The sequence below is a fragment of the Bubalus bubalis genome, chromosome 8 (genome assembly GCF_019923935.1).
Source record: "Bubalus bubalis isolate 160015118507 breed Murrah chromosome 8, NDDB_SH_1, whole genome shotgun sequence".
Taxonomy (NCBI): Eukaryota; Metazoa; Chordata; class Mammalia; order Artiodactyla; family Bovidae; genus Bubalus; species Bubalus bubalis.
This window is the reverse complement of record NC_059164.1, coordinates 102,768,194-102,788,035: the sequence shown is the minus strand read 5'-3', so window position 1 is coordinate 102,788,035 and position 19,842 is coordinate 102,768,194. Positions and strand designations below refer to the sequence as shown.

The 19,842-nt window shown below is 44.8% G+C and overlaps 1 protein-coding gene across 4 annotated transcripts in view; it reads right to left on the bottom strand.

Moving 5' to 3' along the window:
- The window catches only part of TBXAS1 (thromboxane A synthase 1), a 173,922-nt gene extending 155,186 nt beyond the window's left edge, over positions 1-18,736 (bottom strand). For 3 of the 4 annotated variants that reach the window (XM_006078775.4, XM_006078777.4, XM_006078776.4), the window contains exon 1: positions 18,475-18,734. In XM_006078775.4, coding sequence (XP_006078837.3) covers positions 18,475-18,563 — 89 coding nt within the window. In that variant the 5' untranslated portion in view covers positions 18,564-18,734. Of the gene's footprint in view, positions 1-18,474 lie in introns of all 4 variants that reach the window. The other variant, XM_006078778.4, reaches the window with a different exon arrangement.
- Between the last annotated feature and the right edge of the window lie 1,106 nt (positions 18,737-19,842).

The following is a 19,842-nucleotide window of genomic DNA, read 5'->3' as shown; positions in this document are numbered from 1 at the left end:
ATGAGTACAATTGTGCAGTAGTTTGAGCATTCTTTGGCATTGCCTTTCTTTGGGATTGGAATGAAAACTGACCTTTTCCAGTCCTGTGGCCACTGCTGAGTTTTCCAAATTTGCTGGCATATTGAGTGCAGCACTTTCACAGCATCATCTTTCAGGATTTGGAATAGCTCAACTGGAATTCCATCACCTCCACTAACTTTGTTCGTAGTGATGCTTTCTAAGGCCCACTTGACTTCACATTCCAGGATGTCTGGCTCTAGGTGAGTGATCACACCATCGTGATTGTCTTGGTCGTGAAGATCTTTTTTGTACAGTTCTTCTGTGTATTCCTGCCACCTCTTCTTAATATCTTCTGCTTCTGTTAGGTCCATACCATTTCTGTCCTTTATCGAGCCCATCTTTGCATGAAATGTTCCTTTGGTATCTCTAATTTTCTTGAAGAGATCTCTAGTCTTTCCCATTCTCTTGTTTTCCTCTATTTCTTTGCATTGATTGCTGAGGTAGGCTTTCTTATCTCTTCTTGCTATTCTTTGGAACTCTGCATTCAGATGCTTATATCTTTCCTCTTCTCCTTTGCTTTTCACTTATCTTCTTTTCACAGCTATTTGTAAGGCCTCCTCAGACAGCCATTTTGGTTGAATGTGGTCCACTGGAGAATGGAATGGCAAACCACTTCAGTATTCTTGCCTTGAGAACCCCATGAACAGTATGAAAAGGCAAAATCATAGGATACTATAAGAGGAACTCCCCAGGTCAGTAGGGGCCCAATATGCTACTGGAGATCAGTGGAGAAATAACTCCAGAAAGAATGAAGGGATGGAGCCAAAGCAAAAACAATACCCAGCTGTGGATGTGACTGGTGATAGAAGCAAGGTCCAATGCTATAAAGAGCAATATTGCATAGGAACCTGGAATGTCAGGTCCATGAATCAAGGCAAATTGGAAGTGGTCAAACAGGAGATGGCAAGAGTGAATGTCGACATTCTAGGAATCAGCGAACTGAAATGGACTGGAATGGGTGAATTTAACTCAGATGACCATTATATCTACTACTGCGGGCAGGAATCCCTTAGAAGAAATGGAGTAGCCATCATGGGCAACAAAAGAGTCCAAAAATGCAGTACTTGGATGCAATCTCAAAAACAACAGAATGATCTCTGTTCGTTTCCCAGGCAAACCATTCAATATCACAGTAATCCAAGTCTATGCCCCAACCAGTAATGCTGAAGAAGCTGAAGTTGAACAGTTCTATGAAGATCTACAAGACCTTTTAGAACTAACACCCAAAAAAGATGTTCTTTTCATTATAGGGGACTGGAATGCAAAAGTAGGAAGTCAAGAAACACCTGGAGTGACAGGCAAATTTGGCCTTGAAATACGGAATGAAGCAGGGCAAAGACTAATAGAGTTTTGCCAAGAAAATGCACTGGTTATAACAAACACCCTCTTCCAACAACACAAGAGAAGACTCTATACATGGACATCACCAGATGGTCAACACCGAAATCAGATTGATTATATTCTTTGCAGCCAAAGATGGAGAAGCTCTATACAGTCAGCAAAAACAAGACTGGGAACTAACTGTGGCTCAGATCATGAGCTCCTTATTGCCAAATTCAGACTTAAATTGAAGAAAGTAGGGAAAACCACTAGACCATTCAGGTATGACCTAAATCAAATCCCTTATGATTATACAGTGGAAGTGAGAAATAGATTTAAGGGACTAGATCTGATAGATGGAGTGCCTGATGAACTATGGATGGAGGTTCGTGACATTGTACAGGAGACAGGGATCAAGACCATCCCCATGGAAAAGAAGTATGCAGTAGTGCTTTGTAAACACAAATAGCTAATCCACATCTTCCTGTGTTCTGCTTGCTAAGTTTGGGGTCATTTATTTAACACATGCTAATATCAACCTTCCCGGTGGTGAAGAATACACCTGCCAAGCAGGAGATCCAGGTTTGATCCCTGGGTCGGGAAGATTCCCTGGAGGAGGGAATGGCAACCCACTCCAGTATTCTTGCCTGGAGAATTCCAAGGACAGGGGATCCTGGTGGGCTACAGTCCATGGGGTTGCAAAAGAGTTGGACACGACTTAGCAACTAAACAGCAGCAACAGTAGCTAACACTTACTGAACGTTAACCGTGCCCAGCACTGCTCCAAGTCTACTCATATAATGCTTCCAACATGCTATGAGGTGAGCACTGTTATTATCCCTATTTAACAGTGGGGGAATCTGAGGCACAGTCACCTTACCAACTTCCTTAAGATCACAAAACTAACCAAGACATGAATCCAGGCAATCAAATTTCAAAGCCCAAGCTCTGGGACATTACATATATGGAGGAAAGGCAGCCAAGAGTGAAGTATTTTTAGTGTGTTTCTAAAAGCAGTGTTGATGAACTAACATCGGTGAAAGTGCTTGAGAGTAGTTTATTTTCCTAAAGAGGTTCAAAAGTCACCTTTGCAGCAAGATTTTGTTTAGCAATCCTTCCTTCATACACTGTACAGAGATGAACTTCAACCCACAGCCCAGTGGCACCTGAATTATAGAGATGAAATCCTTCACTGAGATCCAGAGTTCAATGCAGTGAAATTCTGTTATATAACAAGTGAGGGTGGCAGCTTGGTTGCAGTGATATGGATTTAGAAATAAATGGAAATTCTCTATGAGGATATTCATAGCTGCAAAGAACAACATGAATTTGTGTCTATATATGCCAAGCATGTGCCACACAAAATCCTATATACTGTCCCTCTTAATTCAACTTTGTCAGCAAATAACTAAGTGTCTATTACCCAAAAGAAATGTACAAGCACAGTGCTGGGCACCTAAGATCCAGTCCTGCTTACCTTCTAACAGGGGAGCCAGGGAAGTGGTTCGAGAGAGAGAAGACACCAGGTGTGCTGGGGTCAAGATCACAGGGATGCAGGGCTCTCACCAGAATGAAGGAATCAAGAGCATCCCAGGAGAGGGGAGGAAATGAATGGCATACAACATGGTGTGTGGAAGGAACAGAGGGACCAGAGAGCAAAGCGGCAGGTGAGGAGGCAACCAGGTTGGACAGGGCCTCCTGTGCCAGCTGAGGAGACCAATTCTGCAGGCAGGGAGGGCCATGGGAGAGCTTTCTGCCCCAGCGGTGAGAGGCTGGTTGTTCTTTGGGCTGCAGATGTGAAGGACAATTTTGAGGGGCACAAGACAAGAAACAGGGAAACAAGATGGGTGATTATTTCCAGATGCTCTTGAAATCCACAACTCCAGGAGTAGAAGAGCAGATAGAGGGGAAAAGAATGTTTCAAGGACCGCTTAGGAAACAAGACTGGGTTGACTATCCAGGTGAGGGAGAGCTGGCCTGGGGGTTTGGGTGGAGAAGATGCCATTTTCGGAGAGCCATGGACGGTCAGCCCTCTCTTATCAGTGAAAAATCTGGCAAGGATGGATGTACCCAAGCTCCTCTAGGGGAAAAGTGTACCTGCCCTCAACTAGAAAGGCCTTGCTGACTCACACGGTGCCATATTTCTCCTGAGAACTGCCGAATTACCTCCTTCTATCGTCCCTTATATCTTGAGACGATGCTACCAATTTCAGTCACTCTATGTACAGATAGCACTCAAACCATCAAATGTATAGCTGACTATCCTTCACAATGCTTACAACCTGGGGTTCCCAGATGCCTATTGATTTGTAGAGATAGGAAGGGGGTACATGAGATATTTTCAGCATTTCAAAGAGCCTCAATGGAAAGTGTGCCTCTATTGACAATCAGATTGTGCAGGTTAACAAAAATGTCAACTTTCTTTGCTTTGGAGTAGAATTATAACTGGGTATACGAATGCCGGTTCTCTCATTGATCACTATTCTCATTGGCAGCGTTTCCATCAGCTTGTCTTCGAGTAATTAAAATGAGAAAATAAATCAATCATGACTTAAATATACATCGTTGTTTGGACAATAGAACATGAGACCTATGGGGAAATAATATAAACAAAGACGCTGGTGAAGAGTTTAGATAGCGTTGCTTTGAACTATGGGGATTAGCGGTTAATAAAACAGTGAAGGATGAAGGGCTTGTCTTTTGATGTCTCTGCTGGAGGCTGGATCTCCCCTCCCCCACACTGCGGTCAGGATACCCTGCCCACACAGCGGGTGTTCTGTGCTCCCCACATACCTCATCTTCTAAATGGCTGGGTCCTGCCTTCCATCCCATCTCCTACTTTTGCATCAGAGCTTTGCTCCTCTATTTCTAATGTGATAATTACTTTATCTGAGTTCATGGTCAAGTGATCCATAGCCCATCAATGAGGTAGAACCAGCACATGGCCTGGAAAGCCTTCAGCAGTCGGTGAGTGTATGAACAAAGAAGGAATTTACTCTTTCAATGACCTGTGTGTAAGGCGTTCTGCCAGGTGTTGAGGTCATGCTGCCACTAGTGTATCCATTGGAGCACACACAGATGCTCACACACACACACACACGGCAGCGATCATTTAGAAGCCATGCCACGCATATGTATGGTCATTAAAGTTTACTGAGCAGCTACTCTGCACAAGGCACTCATGGGTTTAAGATTCATCCCTTGCCCTCAGGGCCTTGTCAGGCCAGGAAATAGGACACAGGCATGAGCGATAGAATAGTACAGCAAGTGCCAAGACCACAGTAGAGACAGAAAGCGGAATTCAGAGGAAGCCAGGCTCGTTGATGGCTGGCCTGGCTAAGGAGACCTTCAGGAAAGCAATGTTTAGACAAGGTTTTGAGGGATGGGTTGGATTTCCTTTAACAGAGAGGCAAGGGTGTCGGGCAGCGGGGACTGCGATGTGCAGAGTGTGGCGAGAAGGGGCGGATTGTGTATAGAGGAAGGCGATTCAGGAGCAACTTGGCATACTTCCTGGCTCAGAGGGCAGAGGCCGCCGCGGAGTTTGGTGCCTGGCACTGGCTCTTGCCGGGAGTCTGGGCGGCGCTTGGGAAGCAGGGTTTTGGTTGAAGCCACTATCGGTAGCAGTTGGCCTTGCCTTCACTCTCTGACACCATTTTCCCAGAAAACTTTGAGCCACAAAAAGAGGGGACCATCCTTTTTCTGGGGCCACGCTCAGGAACTGCCGTCTGCTGCGGTGAAAGCAAACACGTCTTCATAAGACCACCTGGGGCCTTGAGGTGGCTCTGCAGGGTCACCCAGCTCTCGGCTCTGTCCGGGTAGGGTGGGGGTGAGGACTGTGAGACAGCAGGGCTCCGGGGGTGGCCCCTCTCAGCTGATGCGCCTCGTGTCCCCCAGCCCCCGGGACACTGTGCAGCATCACGTATTTCTCGTAAGCCAGGGACAAGGTGGCCCTTCCTCGCTGAAGTGCCAGTCATTAGCTGCATGATACCTGCTCCCATCCCTGCTCTCCCCAAAGTCTCGCCCTCTTGTGCAGATGTGTGTCCTTTTGGCCAGCAGAAACAAATCCCTGCTACACGGTTCAGGTTCCCAAAGATGAGGCCCTTGCCTTCAAAGGCAAACGGCAGCCTGTTTGGTTGGTTGGGATCATGATGTTCGGGGGTGAAGGGGAGGGTCCGTGCAGTAGTTTCATTTCTGGAAGAACCACTGCGCTCCCAGGGGGAGCAGCAAACAGCTCAGTAAGGCACAAACACAAATCGGATGGTCTGCTTTGTTTATAGAGTGAATGAGCAGCTTCTTTCATCTCTGCCCAAAGAGTCAATGCTACCAATTCCAGAAGCCTGAATTCCTTATAAGATAAAACGATGTATGACCATAAGTGCTAAGATGAATGCTGCTGTTGTCTTTAAAGTGAAACTAAGCTTGACTCAGAGCAACTCATATGTCCAGTGAGTATGGCCCAACAGAATCCCCTGGCTTCCAGAAATGGCTCATAAACTTCTCGGTAAAGGACAGCAAGCCTTATTATTTTATAATCACATTTTTCTTGGGATTAAAAATAATATTACCCAGTCTAATCGCCTAGTTGCCAAAATTTGGGCTGTTTTTTAAAAAATCAATCCGTTCTCAACAAAGACAATGATTTGTGCCTTGAGGGTGGTCGAAAGACTGCACTCACACACTGAGGACCGTTTCCAGACAAAAGTGCTAAGAATGTGTTTTCTGATATGGCATATCTGCAGTAAGGTTTCAGCCTATCAGGAAAATGCCTTTGAAGGTCACAAAATTCATTTGGCTGTATAAGTTCTGGTGCATATGCTAAAATAATCAGTCACGTTATTTTATAGTCACACCTCGTCCTCTCGTTCTGGAAAATCAATAAAGCGAGAAGAAGGCTGGGGATATTGTGCACAACTATTTAAAAGAGAGAAAACAAAAAATAATATTCTGTGAAAATGGTCCTCAAGGAGACACAGACCTAGTTTTCATAAGCAGGCTCAATTTTATCTCCAAGCTCATCACTGAATTATTAAACCGAAGTACCCATCATATCCTAGACAAAAGCACAAAAAAATAAGGAAACAACATGCATCCTTTTCTATGATGCTCTAGGGCACCGGAAATTATCCACGGCCTCTAAAATGTATTTCTAAAATGTGTCCATTATTCACACTCTGAGTGGTCTGTTTCACCAAATGTTACAAAGCCTGATGTTGCCCTCACTTCTGACACCTTCCCACCTGAAATGTCCACCCTCCTCTTCTCTGCTAGTCCTTCCCTGCATCTCAAGACCCAGCTAAATACCTTCCTGCTTCCCAAAGCCACCTGTGCCTGGCTGGTGACCCAGAAAGGCTGAAGGAATAAGACAGGAAGATGAGATGCAAGAATCATGCAAGAAGCTACAAGGAGACCCCCAAAAGCTGCCTCCTGAGGGTATTTCCTGGGCCCTGGGACACTCAGCACCATAGGAACTGCCAAGAAGGAAGAGTAGGGTGTCCAGGCAGGAGAGGGAGCAGTTCCTAGCAGACCCCTTGGGTCTTATCCAACTTGTTTTTCACCAGCACCGGTGGCAGCTAGATTCAGCACAGATCAGCCCAAGCAAGACCATCAACAGATGAAGCAGTCATGGAGTAAATCCAGAAGGTGCTGGGTGGCCTTTCGTTTTGTCCATTGTTTCCTTTGCTGTGTAGAAGATTTTAGTTTCATGTAGTCCCACTAGCTTATTTGTGATGTTGTTGCCTGTGTTTTTAGTGTCATACCCAAAAAAATCATTGCCAAGACCAATGTCAAGGGGCTTTTTCTCTGTTTTCTTCTAAGAGACTTTTAGTTGCAGGTCTTACATTTAAGTTGTTAATCTGATTTGGGTTTATTTTTATTTATGGTTGCTGCTGCTGCTGCTAAGTTGCTTCAGTCATGTCCGATTCTGTGCGACCCCATAGACGGCAGCCCACCAGGCTCCCCTGTCCCTGGGATTTTCTAAGCAAGAACATTGGAGTGGGTTGCCATTTCCTTCTTCAATGCATGAAAGTGAAAAGTGAAAGCAAAGTTGCTCAGTCGTGTCCGACTCTTAGTGACCCCATTGGACTGCAGCATACCAGGCTCCTCCGTCCATGTGTCTGTTTTTATTCCAGAACCACATGTTTTGACTATTATAACTCTGTAATATAGTTTGAAATCAGAAAATGTGATGCCTCCAAATTTGTTCTTCTTTCTCAACAGTGACTTTACAATTCAGTCTTTTGTGGATCTATGCAAATTTTAAGATTTTTTTCCTATCTGTGGAAAATGCCATTGGAATTTTGATAGGTATTACATTGACTCCATAGATCACTTTGGGTACTATGAACATTTTGACAATATTAATTCTTCCCACATATAAACATGGGATTTTTTTCCATGTATTTTGTAGCTTTTTCCATTTCTTTCATCAATGGCATATTGATGAAATTTTCAGCGTACAGATCTTTTACTTCCTTGATTAAAGCTATCCTTAAGTATTTCATTCTCTTTGAAGCTATTGTCAATGGGATTGATTTCTTTTTCAGAAAGTTTGTTGTTAGTCTGTAGAAATGCAACTGACCTTTTTATGTTGATTTTGTATCCTGCAACTTTAATGAATTCATTCATTAGTTCTAATGGTTTTTGGTGGGGTGGGGGGAGCATATGCTCTGCAAACAGATAGTTTTACTTCTTCCTTTCTAATTTAGATATCAATGTTTTCCTTTTCTTATCTAATTGCTCTGCTAGGACTTCTAGCATTATGCTGAATGTCAAAAGTGGGCATTCTTGTCTTGTTCCTGATCTTAGAGAAAAGACTTTCAGCTTCTCACTCTTGAGTATGATGTTAGCTGTGACCTTGTCCTGAACTATGGCCTTTATTGTGTTGAGGTACTTTCCGTCCTAATTTTTTGAGAGTTTTTATCATGAAAGGAAGTCAGATTTTGTCAAATGCATTTCCTGCATCTATTGAGATAATTGTAGATTAGCTGTTAATGTGGTGTATCTTCATTCTGTCAATGTTGGTGTATCACATTTATTGATTTGCATACATTGAACCAAATTGCACCCTGGGAGCAGTGGTTTCTTTCCTTTTTTAAATATTTGTTTGACTGTGCCAGGTCTTAGTTGAGGGATGTGGGATCTGTAGCTGCAGCATGTGAAATCTTTAGTTGTGGCATGCAGGATTTTTAGTTGTGGCATGCAAACTCTTAGTTGTGGCATGTGGGATCTGGTTCCTTGATCAGGGATTAAACCTGGGCCCTCTGCATTGGGAGCTCAGAGTCTTAGTACTGAAGCACTAGGGAAGTCCCAGTGGTTTCTTTTAAATATGTCTGAAATTAGATGTAGGGGACGGGGGAGCCTGGTGGGCTGCCATCTATGGGGTCGCACAGAGTTGGACACGACTGAAGCGACTTAGCAGCAGCAGCAGCAGCTAGAGTTAGAATCTAGTTTTTCTACATGGAAAGCAAGCTCTATGAGAAAGAAACTTCCAGGTACAGACAGGGATGGACCTTTTCATTGTCTTAATGATCACTATTCACAATTTAATTTAACCTGATGAGCGCAGGCGGCTGCGACCGGCGCGCTAAGCGCGGCAGAGAGGAGCCACCCCACATCCGAGGTCAGGGGTAGAAGCCGGGAGGACCCCAAGCCCGAAGGGCGGCAGCCAAAAGGAGTTACCCCACGTCTGAGGTCAGGGGCAGCAGCCGAGAGTACCATACCGCGACAGCGCAGGAACGGCCGAGAGGAGCTACCCTGCGTCTGAGGTCAAGGGGGGCGGCCGGGAGGAGCTACCCCACGCCCCCACGCCGGAGGCCAGGGGCGGTGGCTGGGAGGACCAACCCCACGTCCAAGGAGCCGTGGCTGTGCGGGCGCAGGAGGGCCTAGAGGAGCTATCCCACGTTGAAGGTCAGGAAGGGCGGTGGTGAGGAGATACCCCTCATCCAAGGTAAGGAGCAATGGCTGCACTTTGCTGGAGCAGCCGTGAAGAGATACCCCACGCCCAAGGTAAGAGAAACCCAAGTAAGACGGTAGGTGTTGCAAGAGGGCATCAGAGGGCAAACACACTGAAACCATACTCACAGAAAACTAGTCAATCTAATCACACTAGGACAACAGCCTTGTCTAACTCAATGAAACTAAGCCATGCCCGTGGGGCAACCCAAGACGGGCGGGTCATGGTGGAGAGATGTGACAGAATGTGGTCCACTGGAGAAGGGAATGGCAAACCACTTCAGTATTCTTGCCTTGAGAACCCCATGAACAGTATGAAAAAGCAAAATCATAGGATACTGAAAGAGAAACTCCCCAGGTCAGTAGGTGCCCAATATGCCACTGGAGATCAGTGGAGAAATAACTCCAGAAAGAATGAAGGGATGGAGCCAAAGCAAAAACAATACCCAGCTGTGGATGTGACTGGTGATAGAAGCAAGGTCCAATGCTATAAAGAGCAATATTGCATAGGAACCTGGAATGTCAGGTCCATGAATCAAGGCAAATTGGAACTGGTCAAACAAGAGATGGCAAGAGTGAATGTCGACATTCTAGAAATTAGCGAACTGAAATGGACTGGAATGGGTGAATTTAACTCAGATGACCATTATATCTACTACTGCGGGCAGGAATCCCTTAGAAGAAATGGAGTAGCCATCATGGGCAACAAAAGAGTCCAAAATGCAGTACTTGGATGCAATCTCAAAAACAACAGAATGATCTCTGTTCGTTTCCCAGGCAAACCATTCAATATCACAGTAATCCAAGTCTATGCCCCAACCAGTAATGCTGAAGAAGCTGAAGTTGAACAGTTCTATGAAGATCTACAAGACCTTTTAGAACTAACACCCAAAAAAGATGTTCTTTTCATTATAGGGGACTGGAATGCAAAAGTAGGAAGTCAAGAAACACCTGGAGTGACAGGCAAATTTGGCCTTGGAATACGGAATGAAGCAGGGCAAAGAGTTTTGCCAAGAAAATGCACTGGTTATAACAAACACCCTCTTCCAACAACACAAGAGAAGACTCTATACATAGACATCACCAGATGGTCAACACCAAAATCAGAATGATTATATTCTTTGCAGCCAAAGATGGAGAAGCTCTATACAGTCAGCAAAAACAAGACCAGGAGCTGACTGTGGCTCAGACCATGAACTCCTTATTGTCAAATTCAGACTTAAATTGAAGAAATTTCTAGGGAAAACCACTAGACCATTCAGGTATGACCTAAATCAAATCCCTTATGATTATACAGTGGAAGTGAGAAATAGATTTAAGGGACTAGATCTGATAGAGTGCCTGATGAACTATGGAATGAGGTTCGTGACATTGTACAGGAGACAGGGATCAAGACCATCCCCATGGAAAAGAAATGCAAAAAAGCAAAATGGCTGTCTGGGGAGGCCTTACAAAGAGCTGTGAAAAGAAGAGAAGTGAAAAGCAAAGGAGAAAAGGAAAGATATAAACATATGAATGCAGAGTTCCAAAAAATAGCAAGAAGAGATAAGAAAGCCTTCTTCAGCGATCAATGCAAAGAAATAGAGGAAAACAACAGAATGGGAAAGACTAGAGATCTCTTCAAGAAAATCAGAGATACCAAAGGAACATTTCATGCAAAGATGGGCTCGATAAAGGACAGAAATGGTATGGACCTAACAGAAGCAGAAGATATTAAGAAGAGATGGCAAGAATACACAGAAGAACTGTACAAAAAAGATCTTCATGACCCAGATAATCACGATGGTGTGATCACTGACCTAGAGCCAGACATCCTGGAATGTGAAGTCAAGTGGGCCTTAGAAAGCATCACTACGGACAAAGCTAGTGGAGGTGATGGAATTCCAGTTGAGCTATTCCAAATCCTGAAAGATGATGCTGAGAAAGTGCTGCACTCAATATGCCAGCTAATTTGGAAAACTCAGCAGTGGCCACAGGACTGGAAAAGGTCAGTTTTCATTCCAATCCCAAAGAAAGGCAATGCCAAAGAATGCTCAAACTACTGCACAATTGTACTCATCTCACACGCTAGTAAAGTAATGCTCAAAATTTTCCAAGCCAGGCTTCAGCAATATGTGAACCGTGAACTTCCTGATGTTCAAGCTGGTTTTAGAAAAGGCAGAGGAACCAGAGATCAAATTGCCAACATCTGCTGGATCATGGAAAAAGCAAGAGAGTTCCAGAAAAACATCTATTTCTGCTTTATTGACTATGCCAAAGCCTTTGACTGTGTGGATCACAATAAACTCTGGAAAATTCTGAAAGAGATGGGAATACCAGACCACCTGATCTGCCTCTTGAGAAATTTGTATGCAGGTCAGGAAGCAACAGTTAGAACTGCACATGGAACAACAGACTGGTTCCAAATAGGAAAAGGAGGACGTCAAGGCTGTATATTGTCACCCTGTTTATTTAACTTATATGTAGAGTACATCATGAGAAACGCTGGACTGGAAGAAACACAAGCTGGAATCAAGATTGCTGGGAGAAATATCAATAACCTCAGATATGCAGATGACACCACTCTTATGGCAGAAAGTGAAGAGGAACTCAAAAGCCTCTTGATGAAAGTGAAAGAGGGGAGTGAAAAAGTTGGCTTAAAGCTCAACATTCAGAAAACAAAGATCATGGCATCCGGTCCCATCACTTCATGGGAAATAGATGGGGAAACAGTGGAAACAGTGTCAGACTTTATTTTTCTGGGCTCCAAAATCACTGCAGATGGTGACTGCAGCCATGAAATTAAAAGACGCTTACTCCTTGGAAGGAAAGTTATGACCAACCTAGATAGCATATTGAAAAGCAGAGACATTACTTTGCCAACAAAGGTCTGTCTAGTCAAGGCTATGGTTTTTCCTGTGGTCATGTATGGATGGGAGAGTTGGACTGTGAAGAAGGCTGAGTGCCGAAGAATTGAAGCTTTTGAACTGTGGTGTTGGAGAAGACTCTTGAGCGTCCCTTGGACTGCAAGGAGATCCAACCAGTCCATTCTGAAGGAGATCAGCCCTGGGATTTCTTTGGAAGGAATGATGATAAAGCTGAAACTCCAGTACTTTGGCCACCTGATGTGAAGAGTTGACTCATTGGAAAAGACTTTGATGCTGGGAGGGATTGGGGGTAGGAGGAGAAGGACACAACAGAGGATGAGATGGCTGGATGGCATCACTGACTCAATGGACGTGAGTCTGAGTGAACTCCGGGAGTTGGTGATGGACAGGGAGGCCTGGGGTGCTGCGATTCATGGGGTCACAAAGAGTTGGACATGACTGAGGATGATCTTATCTGATCTGATCTGATCTTAGAATGAGACTTAGAATGAGAAAGCTGAGTGCCGAAGAATTGATGCTTTTGAACTGTGGTGTTGGAGAAGACTCTTGAGAGTAGATTGGACTCTCAAGGGAGAGTCAAGCAAGGGAATCAAACTAGTCAATCCTAAAGGAAATCAGTCCTGAATATTAATTAGAAGGACTGATGCTGAAGCTGAAGCTCCAATACTTTGGCCACCTGATGCAAAGAACTCACTCACTGGAAAAGACCCTGATGCTGGGAAATATTGAAGGCGGGAGAAGAAGGGGATGACAAAAGATGAGATGACTGGATGGCATCACCGACTCAATGGACATGAGTTTGAGCAAGCTCCGGGAGTTGGTGATGGACAGGGAAGCCTGGTGTGCTGCAGTCCATGGGGTCACAAAGAGTTGGACATGACTGAGTGACTGAACTGAACTAAACTGAGAATGAGACTTGATCAGAACACTAACTTACCCTGTTTCCTATTTTAATGTCCATTTGGTTTATATTTCTGGGTCTCAGGTTCCTCAGACTTAAATGCAGCTTGGCATTAAGAGCCCTTCCACCTTCCCAAGACAGCTCTTCTCTCTTTAGCCACTTATCGCAACAACCTCAGTTTACTTTCCTCACTGCTTCATCAGCCAGGAAGTTTCCCGATTATTCTAAATTCTCCTGTATGTTCTACTCTGCTATTGGAGACTACGTCTTGAAACCTCCATGTTCAAAGCATAAGACTGCTTTCCTCTTCATTGCTACAGAGGAGGAATTCCCTACTCTTTTTAGTAAAACCTTTTTTGTTGTTGTTTTGCTCAGTAATTGATATTTGTCTTAAAAATATGAAAGATGCAGAAAGAGTAAAGGAAGAAAAAACCCCACACTATTCCTTGTAACTCAGTTGGAAAAGAATCTTCCTGCAATGCAGGAGACCCAGGTTTGATTCCTGGGTGGGAAAGATACCCTGGTGAAGGAAATGGCAACCCACTCCAGTATTCTTGCCTGGAGAATCCTATGGACAGGGGAGCCTGACAGGCTACAGTCCATGGGATCGCAAGAATCATACACGACTTTGCAATTAAACCACAACCATTAATATTTGGGCTATTTCCTTACATTCTTTCTCTTGCTTTCTTTTTTTTTTTCCCCTGTACAGATGAATTTTTTATTGTGATATAATTCACATGTCATAAAATTCATCCTGTTAAAGTATATGATTCAGTGGTTTTAGTATATTCACTGAGTTGTGCAACCATCAGCATTATCTAATTTCAGAACATTTTCATCATCCCCAAGAAACTCCACACCTACCAGCGACCACTCCCATCTCCTCTCCTCCAGCTCCTGACAACCACTAATCTAGTTTCTGTCTGTGTGGATCAGGCAAGTATATTTGCATGTTATTAAATAGGGAATCCTTACACTCTTTCTTAGGGCTTCCCTGATAGCTCAGTTGGTAAAGAATCTGCCTGCAATGCAGGAGACCCTGGTTCAATTCCTGGGTTGGGAAGATCCACTGGAGAAGGGATAGGCTACCCACTCCAGTATTCTTGGTCTTCCCTTGTGGCTCAGCTGATAAAGAATCGGCCCACATTTTGGGAGACCTGGGTTCGATCCCTGGGTTGAGAAGATCCGTCTCCTGGAGAAGGAAAAGGCTACTCCACTCCAGTATTCTGGCCTGGAGAATTCTATGAACTGTATAGTCCATGGGGTCACAAAGAGTCAGATACGACTGAGTAACTTTCACTTTCACTTCACTTTACACTCTTTCTTAATAAAGAAATCCTCATCTTACCAAAAGCTGCCAGCTCAAAGTTTAATTACATTGTACTTAAGATTGCCTCTGCTGCTACTGCTGCTGCTAAGTCGCTTCAGTCGTGTCCGACTCTGTGCAACCCCATTGCAACCCCATAGACGGAAGCCCACCAGGCTCCCCCGTCCCTGGGATTCTCCAGGCAAGAACACTGGAGTGGGTTGCCATTTCCTTCTCCAATGCATGAAAGTGAAAAGGGAAAGTGGAGTCGCTCAGTCGTGTCCGACTCCTAGCGACCCCATGGACTGCAGCCTACCAGGCTCCTCCATCCATGGGATTTGCCAGGCAAGATTGCCTCTAGCACTATTTAACTCACACCACTTACTTCTTGGACATAAATCTCTTCCAAAAGTCAGGATTTCAAACAACTTTATACAGAAAAATGAGATTTTAAGATGTTTTGTCACATGTTTTGATCACAAGCTTCGTGGGCTTCTTGCTAATGTATCCTACATCCCCAGCTCCAACCCCCAGGGGAGTAGCCCTGAGCCCCTTAGACCCCAGTGCACACTGTTCAGCCTCATAACTATCCATTTTAGTGACTGTCATCAAAAAAATTGTATCAAATACCTTTAGGGGAAAACTATCAAAATATACTATTTTAGTCTCTTTTAAAATGAAATTGATTCTTTTCTATTCTGCTTTCTAAATTCATACATATACTTCATAATGAAATGTTTAAGTACATGCCATAGTCTTGCTCTGCAAGGTGAGTAGAGATCCAAAAACAGCACACCTGTTGGGGTCCAATTAGAGCATGGACCCCAAGCTGGTCCAAACTGAAAAGGCCATAGGAAAAGGATGATGCATGTAGGCAGAAGAATTAAGACTTGTATTGAGCTATGACATCTAAGGGAAGAGCCAGCAAGAAAATACCAGTGGAGATTAGAGCCAACATTCATTAAGCACCAACTGCATGCATGCATTGTGGAGGAGCGGGGGACAGAGGTGAGAACAACAAGGAAAACCACAGTGAGTGGGACTGGTCAGTGCCGTGGGCAAGCAGAACCTTCAGTGAGGAGGTGCCACTGAGCTCCTTGAAGGAAAGAGGAGAGAAAGGGGATTCCAAGCATGGAGAACAGCAAGAACAGACGCCTGGATGCATGGAGCACGTGGCCATTCATGGAACTGCCAAGCCCACAGGATGGAGTCAGGGTCTGGGGGATGAAGCTGCTGCAAGAGGCGAGGACCAAAGCCTACATCCTGAGTGCCATGTGGACTTCTTCATTTTGCCTGCATTAAACCAGACACTAGAACAGGCAAGTCATGGACAGAAGTTTCCAGAACTGCAGTGAGGTACGGGACCTCGCCCCTGATTTGAATGAACCCCCAGGCTGGTGGAGCCGGCAAGAAGTGGCCCTCCTCGTGTTACCTTCCCAGAGTTGAGACTCTTATCGCACGCTCTCCTGGTCCAGAGGCAGGCAGAACTCTTAACAAGAAAGAGTAAGGAGTTTAAACCTTCAAAACTGCACTCTGCACAAGACCTCCTTGGGGGCAGATGCTGTGAGGGTCTCTCTACCCCCAGCTCTCCCTGAGTGCCCTTCTCTTTCCCACATGCATCTTGTCGAGAAAATGAAGCGGGAGGGAGGCCCTGCCTCATTCAAGCTGATGTCTGTTGCCCAGGAGTCTTGGGGATTCCCTGATAGCTCAGTTGGTAAAGAATCCACCTGCAGTGCAGGAGACCCCAGTTCGATCCCTGTGTCAGGAAGATCCACTGGAGAGGGGATAGGCTACCCACTCCAGTATTCTTGGGCTTCCCTTGTGGCTCAGCTGAAAGAATCCACCTCAATGCAGAAGACCTGGGTTCGATCCCTGGGTCGGGAAGATCCCCTGAAGAAGGGAAAGGCCACCCACTCCAGTATTCTGGCCTGGAGGACTCCATGGACTGTATAGTCCAAGGGGTCGCACACGACTAAGCAACTTTCACTTCACTTCACTTCTCTCAGGAGTTTTGCCTGGAAAACAAGTGTTGAGAGCTCAAGGATGGTGACCTTGAGCTGATCCGGGATAGACCTAGGGTATAAGAACCACATCCACGGCCCCTCAAGGCTCCTCCTCTTCAGCATTATCCTCCCCAGACAGCCAGCTCAGCCACAACCTTCACATCTCCCCCACCTTGGGCATCTGATCTAGACCTCCTGTTTTCTGACCTTGTACCAGGGCCTCACGCCATGCCTGGTACACATGAACAAATCGGTAAATATTTTCACAAGAACAAATAGAAGTCGCCTCTGGCTTCCTATTCACCACCTCCGCTTCATGCCTCTCTCTAATCTCAGTGTCTTTGACCCAAGTTATTAGCATGGCCCCGGAACAGATTACAAATGCACAACTGCCTTGCTGAATGGTATGGTGTTATTAGCTGTGACTCTGATCTACGCTGATTAGAAACACCCAGTTACAGCAGCTTATCACTCAGGACACATGCCCCTTTCCAGGACAAGCACAACATTAATATATGCAATTCACTCACCCATTCATCAGACATTTATCAGAGCCATACTATATATATCAGGCACTGAGCTGGAAATTAAGACTATAGAAATTGAAAAGACCCAATAAGACAGAAACAGAAGTGAAGTGAAGTGTACAATAGAAATATGGATGCTGTGAGACCATGGGGGCCTCCAACAGGACACTCTTTGAGAATTACAATCAGTGCACAACTGTTGATGAGAAATTAATATTAATAAGCATATTAATGAGAAATTTTAAATATACCTGAAGCACAAAAGACTTATTTCCCTCTGTGTTTAGGTCACATTAAACGATAGTTAATGATACTGGCTGATGTCTACTAAGCACCCAGAACATATCAGGCACTGTGCTAAGTCCATCTCTGAGCAGAAACACGCTGAGATGGATGGAAGGATGGAGCAGGGTGGGGGAGGGAGCCTACCACTTGCTCCTGGGTTTGCATGTGGCTGGTTTCAAGGCAAGATAAGCCACACTGAGAAAAGTTCAAAAGATAATTAAACCAGTTAGAAAGCAAAACAGCACTGGGACCGAAGCTGGGTTTCAGAGCCAATTTCCAAGAAGTAATTTCATCATCATAGAACATCAAACGTGAATTCCATTTTCAGCTATGCAAATTCCAAAAGAATAATACCTCACATTTGCATAATGCTTGATGCTTTTCAAAGTGCTTTCCCAGTTATTAATCGAGAGGAGGCTTTATTACTACCAGAAACGTAAATTGAAATTCTGTTCAAACTCAAACTCTCCATTATTTTTTCCACTTTCCCCTCAAAAACCAGAGCTGCCTAAATCCAGGTGCTTTTGATGGAGTGGGTAATTTAGTAACTTTCATTGACAAGGTGAATATGCATAAATGAAGCATATTGTGGGGCCTCACATCCAGTCTCTGATCAAGTCAGACTTCAGAAAACCTTCTGTTGAATTAACAAGATCACGGGGAGTTGTTTCCAGTTTAAATTTGAGATCCTCCCAGGTCTCAGACTTGGTGGCACTGCACACACTTCATTCATCCCTTTCTATCAAATATTAGAAAACGAGGAAATTAGTTCCACCTCTTTATCTTTAAACCTACAGAAATCCCTTCGCAGTGACTTTCCCATGCACGTCGCCAGACCACGTCGCCGGACAGCTCCTTTATCTTTTTTTTTTTTTGCTTTTAACGTCATCAGAACCAAGAGGCTGAATCTGCTGTAAATCCAGCCTGGGGAGATAGGACGGGGATGCAAGGAAATACTTCTGCCCAAACCTTGCCAATCTGTTGCTTTCTCCCTCTATCTCAAACTTAATTATGTGTAGCGTTCTCAGTCACTGAATCACCAGCCTTTCCTGACACCTCCATCGCATGCATTAGAGCAAAAGATTAACCTGGCTGTTTGCTTTTAATTCTGAAGCTGTGTTAATACTCAACTCCCTGTAGATTAGAGAGGAAGAAAAACACACTCCCACAGACCCCACCCTGGTTCCAGCATGGCTCTGCGACTGCTATTTCTGACAATGTCACCGTGGTTGGGAATACTGGCTGCACTTACCATTTCAGGAGGGCCAAGAAGACCACGGACAGGGCCACCGTCACCATGGGGCCACTCACTTCCAGCCTGAAGAGCCCTAAGACTTCCATTGTTCCTCAGAGACCCTAGAGGGGTGATACTGCAGAGGAAAGAGAAAGGCTGATCCCCAAGCTGTTACAGGAACCCACAGTCTGCAGACAGAAGACATAGGCAACCAAGAAAATATCCCAAGATGTGGGTCCCTGAAGTGTGCCCTTTCTCGGAAATGTCTCCTTATAAAGAGGAAGGAAGAGGAGGGAAAAACAAAGGGTTTCATTGTAAGGCAATGAATCAGCAACTTTATTTTCTTGACGACTGTACCGCCAATAAACATTTATGTTAACTTTCCTGGGAAGAAGCAGCAGCAGACCCGACCCAAGGTCTCCTGGGAAAGAAAATGGCTGCAACTGTAGAATTCTATCGTGACAAGTACTCCTTAAAGAAAGAACATGCTTAAAAAAAAATTAATTTGTCATTAAATGCTCATATGGGTCAGGAAACTGAATGCCCCAGAAGAATTCAAGGCCAGACATCAGACTGATGAAAAATGCCAGCTGCGTTGAGGACATCCATCCCACTAAGGTCATTTAGGCTTCCCTAATAGCTCAGTTGGTAAAGAACCCGCCTGCAATGCAGGAGACCCCAGTTCAATTCCTGGGTTGGGAAGATCAGGGATAGGCTACCCACTCCAGTATTCTTGGGCTTCCCCTGTGGCTCAGCTGGTAAAGAATCCACCTGCAATGTGGGAGACCTGGGTTTCATCCCTGGGTTGGGAAGATCCCCCGGAGAAGGGAAAGCTACCCACTCCTGTATTCTGGCCTGGAGTATTCCATGAACTGTAAAGTCCATGGGGTCACAAAGAGTCAGATACAACTGAGCAATTTGTGCTTTCACTTTTCAAGGTCATTTAGTCCGTGGGGTCCCCTGGCCCCTAGGGGTTCAGTAGGGTCCCTACTCAATGCCTAAGGATCTTGCCTGGTGTCAGCCCTCTCATCATGACTTGGAGGATTTCTTAAATGTCTAAAAGCGTACCTGTAGGTTTGTGTAAGGGCCCTTTGTTCTATCTCTGAGCTTATCTGACTAAGGTGGACTGGATCATCTTTTGCTTATTAATCAGCTGGTAACACCTTTAGTAACAGGAAGAATGTATCAGAGAGGAAACCATTCACTCACCATGACAGTCTTTTGTTCATTCATCATGGGTCAGGGGGCCAGGCTGTATGCTGAGTTTACAATCCTTGGAAAGGAGAAGCACTGGGCTCTGGAGAATTTTCTCTGGGAACAGACAGACAATAAACAAGTAGATAAATTGCATGTTGAGAACAGCATTGTGAAGGTCATGAACACAGG